The sequence below is a fragment of the Nilaparvata lugens genome, chromosome 4 (genome assembly GCF_014356525.2).
Source record: "Nilaparvata lugens isolate BPH chromosome 4, ASM1435652v1, whole genome shotgun sequence".
Classification (NCBI taxonomy): Eukaryota; Metazoa; Arthropoda; class Insecta; order Hemiptera; family Delphacidae; genus Nilaparvata; species Nilaparvata lugens.
Genome location: NC_052507.1, coordinates 6343397 through 6355744, shown reverse-complemented (window position 1 = coordinate 6355744; position 12348 = coordinate 6343397). Strand labels below are relative to the sequence as shown.

Here is a 12348-nt window from a genome sequence, read left to right as displayed (position 1 = left end):
TAAAAATTTTACCGGCTTGGTCAGAAAACAATCACTTTCGGCCTCCATATGACGCACGAAAACCAGCTCATTACATCCAAGTGGGGCGAAAAAATATATAACAAAGCTATTGTAAACATATAATTTCCATGAGCTCTAATTGGACTAACTCCCCACTCAGTCACTACCACCTAAGTTTACTATGTTACCTATGTTACACCATTGAGAAACAATAGAATAGAAAAGCTTTCATTTATTAATCAAAAAACACACATACAAATTATAAATTCCAATTAATGTAAGCATTTATCCCTTGGTCAATGACCATCAGGGTGAGTTGAGCATTTTTATTATTATTATTATTATTTATAATATTCCATGAAAATACTTTGATAATGTTTAGATCATGAGACAGTTCAATAGCGTTCAAGGAACAATTATTACTATTAGTGGTTGAATTGAGCTATGAGAAAATGTCTATATCTCCATGCATCAGAGCAATATGCACCAACACACTGCCAGCTCTCGCCATTCAGAAGAATTCTTTCATTTGTGGCCATGAAAGAAGCGTCCTGCCAGTGTAGCGTCGCCTGTACTCGCCGAGAACCGGGCACCTGCCAACGAAGTGGGCAACATCTACTTCTTTCAGGCTGTACAATGAGCATGCCTTGTTGCTTTGTTTGAAGGAATACTTGTTCAATTGCACAAGCTCGTTCCTGGCCTTGAAGTACCACTTGATTACTCTGAAGTCATGGTCCTTGGAGATGTACTCATTCCAATGGCTGAGCTGACTCCTGCAAGTATATCGTTGTCATCTTGAAAGAAAGCCAATCTAGCCAGTGCCGCCCAGAGTGGCGATGATTTAGCCAGTTCTTCGGTCTTAACTTCGGTCATAGAGAAACAATATCGTAAGTAGATATCCCATGAAAGGTGATCTAGTCCAGCTACCATCATAGAGAAACATTAGCGTAGGTAGATATCCCATGGTATAGGGCGTTTATGTCGCAACTTTTACTGTTAACTCAAGCCGATTACTGTCGATTTTTACTGTTTTGTTGGGGTGAGAGTGTATGAACGGCACAATATGAGAGACTACCAGCGTCAGACAGCTTCACGGGAAAGAACTACATGGACTATCGGCTTGAGATAACACTTAGGCTCAATTCACACTCCCTCGACTCAAATAGTACGATTCTAGTCGAGGATACTCCAGTCTCTCTACCTTACGACATTTTCACTCATTGTCACTACTCCAGTTCCATGCTACTCTATTTTCTAACCATAATTTATTAAGAATATAAGATCTAATTCGTCACTAATTTGCATTTTTTGTGTAGTTGAGAAGTTGATATTGTGGTAATTATTCATATTGAATGAAAAAGACTAAGATATTGTCAAAAAACCACTGATTTATTGAAATTAGAAAGACCGGTTTCGGTTATTACACCATTGTCAATCTCTGATAAACTATCACAATATAGACAATATCAATAATTTGATAGACAATATCTTAGTCTTTTTCATTCAATACTAATTTGCATGTAACAAATTTTATAATAATTATTATTATGAATATATTGGCTTATCTAATTCGTATTATTGTCCTATCTAAAATGATAAAACATCACTTTCATAAAACATGACCTCACTTTAATTAAAAATGCACGGTACTACGCAACTTAAGTCGAGGCTCGACCAACATGTCGAGTCAGTCTCACAGTCGCGAGGTCGCGGAGACAAGAGTCGACTGGTCTGAGTGACAACATTTGGAAAGACATGCTCTCGACTGAAGTCGAGTCTCTTCTCGACCTGAGTCACATAAGCGTGAGTTGAGCCTAAAAGTTGCGACACAAACGCCCTATACCATGGGATATCTACTTATGCTATTGTTTATCTATGGTTACACATAGTGACTCAGCCCGGCCGAGTGAGTATGAGTGATATCATTAGACTTATAATAATTATATTATCACTGTTCAGTCACTCTTGTGTCCGAATCCAGCTTAATAGTCTAGTCTAAAGCTAGACATAACATACGAGTGACTTCCAGATATAGGACAAGACATGATGATAGACTATATTATATAGGGCACAAGAACTTTGATATTGATTCATATTATAATATATTATAATATATTGTAATGTATTAATATTGTATTATCTTGACGAATGTATTATAAATGTAGGGATGAATGTATTATGAATGTAGAATGATGTATATAAATATAGGGATGTTACTTTTAGAATCCTGAATACTTCAAGATTATAAGGAAAACTCTAACTTACCAATGTCAAAATTAATCGGTATGATGTCTTCAGAAATAGAAGGATTGATGAGGGTCTCTTTGAAGCCGAGTAGCTTTCCAGTCTTGAGGTCTCTCTCAACCTGAAGATGAAAGAAATAATCTATGATTACAATACAATTTGTGGAATACATACAAATTTATGTTTGAAAAACTTTTCATTATTTTATGGCATTACTTATTAAACATAATGACACAATATACGTACTATTATTACAATAACTACTACATTTTATATTACCGTATTACAGAATAATTTTAGAACTAAAGTTAGTCTGTTGCATATCCATACTTTTTCACTATAAAATTAAACTTGAATTAAAAAAAAAACACTTATGGAGTGAAATGCACTTACATTGGTAGTGACGATCGTTTAGACCTGTTGTTGGTCATCATCAGACTGTGCGAATTTACTCTTATCTAACTAAAGTTAGATTGAAATATTCAATGGAATTTTACCGGGTTCAATTCCTAGGCTGGCAAACCATTTTTGGATAGTAGCTCTCATCGAATTTCCATCTAGCTGTTTACCCTGTTGTCAATATTTGCAGTAGCAGAAGTCTTCGGAGTGATTTACAGCATTTAATTGGGATTTTGATCCAACAATAATATTATTCATTAATTAGCATTTGAATAAATTCAAATTCTCATTAGTTTCCATCTGTAGACTGGCTGGCCGCTATGGCTTCGTATAAAATGAGCGATGTGCTATCCAGAGTTTGTCGATTTGGTGTAAGAGTAAGCATTCCTAATTACCAATTAGGAAGTACCAGGTTCGATTCCCTGGCTGGAAAATAATTTTTCCTCCAGTTACCTTGAAAAGTGACCATTCCTGCACTGATTACAGAACGCAAAGAATCACTTTTCCGCTCTAGTGCGGTACTCTTAATACTTTGCGTATTATCTTGCAGCCATCCCAATCAGCTATTGACATTGTTGGCGTGTATTTTGTTCTATCTATATTTTTTCTGATTTTCAAATAAATAAAAATGAGAACTCATTAAATTATACATTTTCAATATTATTAATTATTCATTATTTCAAATAATATTTTTTTCATTCATAAATTGATTGGTTGAAAAATTATTTAGAAATTAAGATTTAGCCTACTGAAAAAATTATTCAAATTTCAAAATTAATTGGATTAATTTAATTTTCAATTTGAATAAATCATCGATTATCAATTTTCAATTGGATTATCAAGTTTAAAATAAATTAAAGTTGTTATTAATAACAAAATTATACAAACATTAAATGGATTTCAGCTATCATTTTACCCATAATCAACCACTTCTCATATTCAATGGTAACTGTAGGAAAAATTTAATGTGAGATATGTGCGCAAAGTTCCTCTGCTGCACTCAAGAAACCATTCGGCTCGTGCGTGAACGTTTCTTTCGGTGCAGCAAACTGTCACTTTGCGCACTAGTTGCTCAAATAACTATTGCGTAGTAGCTCTCATCGAATTTCCATCTTGCCCTGTTGTTAATATTTCCAGTAGCAGAAGTCTTCGGGTGATTTACAGCATTTAAACAATAGGGGAGAGTGGGATACAGTGGGACATGAGGCACAGTGGGATGATGGAGAATTTTCCTTCATTTCCAAAAATATTAGAGAAATAACTAGTTTATAAGTTGGCAAACCTGATTCTGATCATGTGATGAGGAGCCCATCATTTTGCCGCAAGTACTTTTGGAGAGGGCAACATCAACTAATTTTCTGACGCCTATAGTAAAAAAAGTTAAGCTAAGATTCTTGCTATAAAAAATTAAAAAGAATTATTAATGTCTGAACTTTTGGTGCTGAAATCAAGTTTATAATGTATTCAACCGAATAAGGTAAACATTATTATTGGTCATTTTTTTCAGAAATAGCTTTTATATATTGGCTTTTAAATATTATATATTGGCACAGTGGGACAATTTTTCCGGGGCACAGTGGGAATGCTATTTTGTATTGGTGAAAGTTTGTGGGAAAAAATCGGTCAATTATTATGCTGCAGAAATAGTTGAGAAACCTGATGACAGTGATTACTGTGTTAAATACCTGGAAGAGAATCTTACCAGGGTTCAAATTTGTCAAAGGAGAAGAAAAAACTTGCTTCGCATTGGAAGGTGATGTTTAACTGAAACTTCCCCCTCCTCCTCCTACAACACATGGCAGCACAGGAAGACTAATACAACAAATATGTCATTTAATGTGACCACCCCGGAACTTTTTAGAGCGGCTGTCAACAAGGTTATAATTGCCAGAATGATTGCCAACATTCGGTAACGGATAGGCACCAGAAGAAGAAGAAGAATGTTGACTTGTCTAGATTCTCATCCCTCCTAAGGTAACTGATATAAAGAATGTCAAAATAATTCGTATTTTCATTAAAAACAGATTTTTTATTTTAGTGTCCCAGTGTATCCCAAAGTCTGTCCCACTGTGCCCCATTAAGGCTGTGCAGAGGCTGAAAATAAACTCTCTACTCGTGATATTTTTCAAAGTTTTTCGATTAGTATATCATGAAGCTTGTTTTACTAGATCAACAATACCATGAAGAATCCATCCTCTAAATCTCATAGATTTATATCTTACCGAATTTGAAATGTTCTGTCCCAAAATTTCAAACTTCAGGCGCTCATATCTCAAAAAGTAATGATCGGAAAAAAATGTTTTTCTGAGAAAACTTTTCCATTTTGATAGCTTGATGATATACAAATAAAAACCTTGGAAAAATATAATGAGTAGAAAGTTTATTTTTAGCCTTTGCACAGCCTTAAGGGACACAGTGGACCACATTGTGAGGGTTTACAATTTGTTTTTTTTTCATATTTGCATAGTTATACTAATAAAATAAAAATATAATTATGAAAGTAAGACTTCCACTCTACATGCTAGTATATTTTTGGTTCTATTAAACTGATATTTTAATACAATAACAAATTCAAGACCAAAAACTGTCCCACTGTACCCCACTCTCCCCTAAATAAGTAGCGTTTGTGCACACAGAAAGAGGTCAGATGTATCGAGTTCAGCGGCCCAGGTTCTTTTTATGGACAAAATATAAAAACACCCAGAGAGCTAGAGAATACAGCTTCAGTAAAGGTCCATTCCTTGAAGGCGTCTCGAGACGCGCGTCTATAGACGTGTGGTTAGAGCCGCCGTGACTGAAGCACATAACCTATAAATCCATTAGATTCGATGACTAATTGGACTTCTATGTTGTATAAACGTTATGGCGGCAGATGATTGAGAAGTATTGGCTACTATATTGCTTTTGCGATTCATATATATTTTGTTATTATATATAAACATTTGGAAACAGAATAGTTTGGGCTATGCCTGATGTTCTTTCCTGATCATATTCATATGATTTGTAGTATCAACAAATAAATAAATATCTAATTATTAATTAACGAAAATCCTAAATAAATGCTGTAAATCACCCCGAAGACTTCTGCTACTGCAGACATTGACAACAGGGTTAACAGCTAGATGGAAATTCGATGAGAATACTATCCAAAAATTAGTTGCCAGCCAGGGAATCGAACGCGGTACCTCCCAATTGCGAGTCAGGAATGCTTACCCTTACACCAAACTGACAATCTCTGGATAGCAGCGGCTCATTTTATACGAAACCACAGCGGCCAACCAGTTTACAGATGCAATTAAATGGAGAATGCATTTATTCAAATGCTAAATAATAATTTATTATCAGCATAATAAAATTATATTATAAAATGAGCCGCTGCTATCCAGAGATTGTCAGTTTGGTGTAAGGGTAAGCATTCCTGACTGGCAATTGGGAGGTACCGCGTTCGATTCCCGGGCTGGCAACTAATTTTTGGATAGTAGTTCTCATCGAATTTCCATCTAGCTGTTAACCCTGTTGTCAATGTCTGCAGTAGCAGAAGTCTTCGGGGTGATTTACAGCATTTATTTAGGATTTTCGTTAATTAACAATTATATATTATTTAGCATTTGAATAAATGCATTCTCCATTTAATTCCATCTGTAAATAAATATCTAATGAATCATCGAGACGAGTCAAGTTGATAACTAAAGTAATCAAAGCGGGCCATTCACTATCCGATATTTTGTTCAACTTCAGGTCCATTAATAATACAGGTCCAGATATACCAGGTCCAATTCTTCAGGTCCAGATATACCAGGTTCAATTCTTCAGGTCCAGATATACCAGGTCCAATTCTTCAGGTCCAGATATACCATAATCATTTATTTTTAGGTTGATGTAGGCGGAGCCAGTGCTGTCAGAAGTCTGGTGAACTGTTCACCTGACTTGTCCGACCTCGCAAGGTCAGTCAGGTTCGATTTGGAACCTGATTTTGGAGTGGGAATGTTTGACTAACCAGCCGCAGCGTGAGTGGTGAAAGATCCAATGTGGTGACCTAAATTGTCGACAATGACAAATTGTCGGATAGTGAATGGTCCGCTTTAGGAATTGCACCTCAAGTTATCAACTAAATCACAATATGTCGCACTCGTACTGATTCAATATTTGACTTCAGCTTCCAAGAACGCGGAACGCATAACCACTCTCTATGTGCACACACTCTAATGCCGCATCCACACGTTGGCCCAACGTGTACAAATGACGACGAGCGTGAGAGTGTGGATGGGTGGTTTGCCAGCGCTCACCTTCACTATCCTTTGCAAGTCATCGCTCCGATTTTTGTCGAGTGAAGGCGAGTGGCCAGCCGAGCATCCACAGAAGGTCACATTGCAGTGTAGATGGCAAGACTAACGTGGCCAAGCTTAACAGTTTGGCTTGGCGATAGTGTGATTCAGTAATTCAGTATATTCAGTCCATGACCGGCAGTCACCAAACAGACTTCGTCATAGTATAAAACAATTGAGGGGGTCAGAATACAAAGGGGTCCAAGTGACATTTTTCATTTTCTTGAGTTAGCTACAGTAATCGATAGCTGAAAGTGGTAAAAATCTAGTATACAAGAGGTATAAGCCTAAGTTAAATCAGTGCTGACATCTGGTGTAAAATTTTTAAACTACATTTTCAAACAGCTGTTTATTTGATTAAACAAGGGGTTCAAGTGACTTGGATCCCTTGTTTACAGGACAACGGTTGCTCGTATCCATCAAATTGAATTTAAACTTGATTAAGCCATGTCACCAAGCAAAAGATATCTCAAGAACCAATTAGCCAATCATATAATATTGCAATGAGGTCATTAATCATTGTTCAATTGCTGGTAAATTTGATAGATTTATGTGTAGCTGAACAATAGAGTTTTGTTTGGTAAACAAGGGGTACAAGTGATACTTCTTATCACTATTTAGCTGATAATTGAGAAAGGAGAGCAATTTGAGACATGAAACTGTACGTTTGATTTGGTAAAAGTATACTGAATAGTATAGGAATAGGTTACTATCATTCCTATATTCATTTCACGAATGAAAAATTAATTAATGTAAGTAAACTTTAGAGTCAATTTTCTCAAAACTAACAATATGTCACTTGGACCCCTTGTATTATAACCCCTTCAATTGATTTATAGCCTACTTATTAATTGTGGATTAGGTTCAAAAATTTTGAAAAAAGTGAAGCACGACCTACCTTCAAGGTGGATGCCAACTTGCAGGTGGAAAAGTTCTTGAGCGAAGACGGTTTGGGATCTCTGTCCCAGAACTGATGAGCCTTCTCATAATTGTAGATGGAAAGCTTCTCCGGGTGGCACAGATACTGTGCCAACTCTTGCGTCACATTTGGACACACCGGTGGCGGCTCGATCGACACCACCTACAAACGGTCAACAGCGGCTCTTCAAAACATTGCAGTGGGACATTCATTTATAATTGCATCCTAAACATCTGATGACCAGAGAAAAGATGAGTCAAAAAAGAGCAACCTTGGGAAGGTTATCAACACATATAACAATCAAAATGATAAAATAATATAATACCGTAACTATACAAAAGTTATAGGTTATAAAATATTTTTTAACGCAGTCAGTCATAAGTACCAATGTGCAAGGGCCTGGGTTGAATTAAAGGCAAGGAACAATATATTACTCCTGCATAAATTCATTCACAGAAGTATATATTTTTTAATTATTAAATACGGTAGTAAATTTTCATAACTGAGATTAAACATTTTCTTAATTAATTATATTTCTATTGTTAAAAAACGAACTGGCAACGTTTCGGAGCTAGGAAATGATAGCGCTATCTTCTTTGTCAAATCTTGAAAAAAATCTAGAAAAAGGAAAACCAATGTTAAACAGATACTGCCATTATAACGTGGACTTCACTATAGGGCTACCAACTGGGTTAATAGATTTTGTTCGCTGGCTGATATTTCGCCAGCCCGGCTACCCGCACCCGGCTGGTGTTACAGTTTTCTCTACACACGGACACCAGTGTTCGGTCAATGGTGTCCACAGTTGTTGTAATGTAGTATGGGCCTTAGGACTCAATTACAGTCAGTTTCCACTTTTACTTTTTTTTTTTACTTCCTAGGTCCTCCCGACGGTCGTGTGTCCGTGGAGTCGTCATAGTTGTCCCGGGTTAGTCCAGGTGTGTAGCAGTGTGTTCCCCAACATACTCTGCTACTGAGTAATAGGGTCTTGTCAGCAGGTACATCTTCAGTGTTCTTGGGAATGTCCCAGTATTGACCATTGATTTTACATGCAGCGGGAGCAGATTGAAGAAGAAAGCCCCAGTGTAGGCTGGTGATTTTGCAGTCTTAGTGAGTCTGTGTTGGGGAAGATAAATATTATTCCTGGTTCGGGTGCTGTAGGTGTGTTGTCCGCATCTCAGCCTGGGGTTTGTTTTCACCACCGCTAGTACTGTTTCCATGATATATAGTGAGATCACTGTCAGGATATTATACTGCACAAAGAAGCCCTTACAGTGATCCAACATATTTCTTCTCAGTATAGTGCGTATAGCTCTCTTCTGTATACACAGTACTCTGTTGAGGTTTGCTATTGTTGCCGATCCCCATGCAACAATGCCGTATTTGAGATGAGATGAAAATAGGGCATGGTAGGATGTAAATGCTGTCTTCTCATCTGTTATATTTCGTATTCTGCGGATCACATACACTGCTGAAGATAGTTTTTTACACAGGTGATCTATGTGGTTTTGCCAGGTGAGATTTTTGTCCACTAGAATTCCGAGGAATTTTGTATTGTCGGCCTCCATTATTTCTCCATTCAGGGGTTCATGTTGTTGATTTCTATTTGTGAATGTAATACATACTGTTTTTGTAGTGTTGATGGTAAGGTTTAATTTATTGCAGATTCCTTTAATTTCATTGAATGTAGAATCGATTACTTCATTTTTAGACATTTCCTTGCTAGTGGGCATAAGTATTGTTGTGTCATCTGCAAACAAAATGCATTTTTTATCAGGTTGTAATTCCTTAGAAAAGTCGTTTATATAAATGAGGAATAGCAGGGGGCCCAGTATCGATCCCTGTGGTACGCCTTTAGTGACTGCTTGTATGGATGATCTATAGTTGATTACATTGCTATTGATTTTATGTTCTACTTCAACATATTGTTGCCGGTTTGTGAGGTAGTTTTCTAGCCAGGCAAGTGCATTTCCTACAATTTTTAGTTTTTTGAGTTTGCTTTTTAGTATGTTGAAGTCTATTGTATCAAATGCCTTTTGTAGATCAATAAAGAGTCCACAGGGGGTTTTATGTTCTTCCCACATTTTTGTAATCTCATTGTGTAAATTTGATATTGCAGTCATTGTGCCGAGGTTCTTTCTGAATCCATGCTGCTGTTTCACAAGTAAATTGTTGTCTTCAAGATGGGATATTATTTGATTATAGGCTGCTCTTTCGATTATTTTTGATGGTGTAGGCAGATTAGCAATCGGTCTGTAATTCCTGGGATCAGTTTTGTCACCTTTTTTCAGTTTAGGATAAATCTTTGCCACTTTCATGTATGATGGAAATTTTGCTTGTCTTATAGATGAGTTAGCAATGTCAAGAAGTGGCTTTTTCAACTCGTCCTTGCAATACTTCATTATTTTTCCTGTAATCTCATCATATCCGGCTGAGTTACTTGGTTTTAGGTTGTCAAGAAGGCAGTCAATGTCTGATTCTGAAATTGTGGAGAAATCACTGAAAAATGGAGCATCAAGCATCTCATCCTAACTATCTAATGCGTGCATATTTGACTTTGGTGGCGGTTGTGTGAATAAAGAATTGAAGATATCACTAATATGCTTGGGGTTTACTATTTTTCCGTTTTCCCAGTTCAGCACTAGGTTGTCCTGTACTCCTAGTTTGTTTTTGTTTCTTTCATTATTGATAATCTTCCAGAGAATTTTTGGTTTATTATTAGTCTTTTCAATTCTACTTCTTATCTGCTGCACTTTCTTCTCTCTCACTTCAGTGTCATAGGCCTTCTTTAAAGTAGAGCATTTTTCTTTATCTTCCAGAGAGCCTGTTGCCAAGTACTGGTTATTTGCTTGGAGTAGTTTGTGTCTCAATGTCAATGTGTATTGTCCCAAAAGATATTTTTTTCGGATGTAGTAATTTTTTTAATTCTCGAGGCATTGCACTATCCATACTTATCCGCATTATCTTCAGAAAGTTATTATATTTGTCATCTACTTGAGGAGAGTTTATCACCCTTGTCCAGTCAGCTTGCTGAAGCAATGTCTTTAGTTGATTTAGATTTTCTGTGGAGAAGTTTCGGGTGTGTTTATATATAGCATTTTCATATTCTACCGTACTAGTTACTTTGCAGATGACAGTGTGATGGTCGGAAATTTGGTTTGGGTATGCTTTAGTTTCTATTGTTTTTGTGTCCATATTGTGATAACATCCGTCAATGCTAGTGGTTGAGTTTTGAGTGATTCTTGTGGCAGGCATCCTGTAGATTTGGCAGCCATGCTGTGTCAAGATATTTTCTAGGTCCTTACAGATTTGGCTCTCTGGTTTTAGAGTGTCTATGTTGGTGTCTCCAAGGACAACAATCTTGAAGCGCTTTCCAGAGTATTTTTGAAGTAGACTTCCAAGTCTGGATAGGAATTCATCTTCTGTTCTGGGGTATGGAGATCGATAGGTGCCAATAATGATTAGGTTCATCTGCCTCATCCGTACTTTCACCACTACTGTTTCAAAAAGCTGTTCTGCAGGTGCATGTGACCAAATAATCAAATAATCCAAATTATCAATAGTATGGATTTTTTATTCAATTAACATTCTAAGTAGGATACAACATTTCGTAGACATTAATTTGTGATAAAAAACATAAAACTTGGCCTTTTTGGACAACCGTAATTTTTATCAAAAGATTGTAAATGAAATAGCCCAAACATTATTGAGTTGCTATTTTATTAGTTTGAATTTATTGACTTTTCTACTAAATAAGTTGAAAAATAAATGTTCAATATTCCACAGCTATTAAATAAGTTACCAGTCAAGTAGTCTCAACAAATAGAGTATATTATTTCAATTAAAATATAATAATATGATTGTAATAAGGAAATTATCTCTAAATAATTATTATATAAACTTATAAGAAGTGATAAATGGCAAAAGTAGCATCTAACCTCACTTTTCACTGTCATGTTAACTTGATTTTATCAATTGTTATTTTAACACATAATAATTCATGTTTATGTTAAAATGAATTATGGGATATTAATGATATTATAATACATTTTAGTCATATAGAATATTTTTGATGTTGTAATTTTTAGTAAACGTACACAATTCACATACAAGCAAACTGAATCTATCTATAACTATAACTAAACTATAGCTATAGCACAGTAACTATAGCCTATAGTCATCTAAATTGCGTAATCAATCTGTAATATGAATGATCTATATCCAATATTAACAAAACCTAAAGGGCTATTTCTATTGGATTTTTCAAGGTCGAAGGGTCGGTGAGGGGTTTAGATTTTACCTTCTGAATTATTTCAATGATTACAAAAGCTTATTATTATTCAAAATGTTTGAATAATTATTATTAATTCTAACCTGTAAACTTGATTTTTATCGAGCATGCGCATTACCATCTACAGTTGCTCGTAGATCTTGGACTTGGATATTCTTCTAGTATAGATA

The 12348-nt window shown here is 35.8% G+C and overlaps 1 protein-coding gene across 1 annotated transcript in view; it reads right to left on the bottom strand.

Annotated features, from left to right (window-relative positions):
• Positions 1–12041, bottom strand: part of LOC111046207 (helicase SKI2W) — a 72234-nt gene extending 60193 nt beyond the window's left edge. The window contains exons 1-3 of the mRNA XM_039425660.1: positions 11826–12041; positions 7867–8049; positions 2266–2365 (exon numbers count right to left, since the gene is read on the bottom strand). Coding sequence (XP_039281594.1) covers positions 2266–2365; positions 7867–8049; positions 11826–11843 — 301 coding nt within the window. The 5' untranslated portion in view covers positions 11844–12041. The remainder of the gene's footprint in view (positions 1–2265; positions 2366–7866; positions 8050–11825) is intronic.
• Positions 12042–12348: the final 307 nt, after the last annotated feature.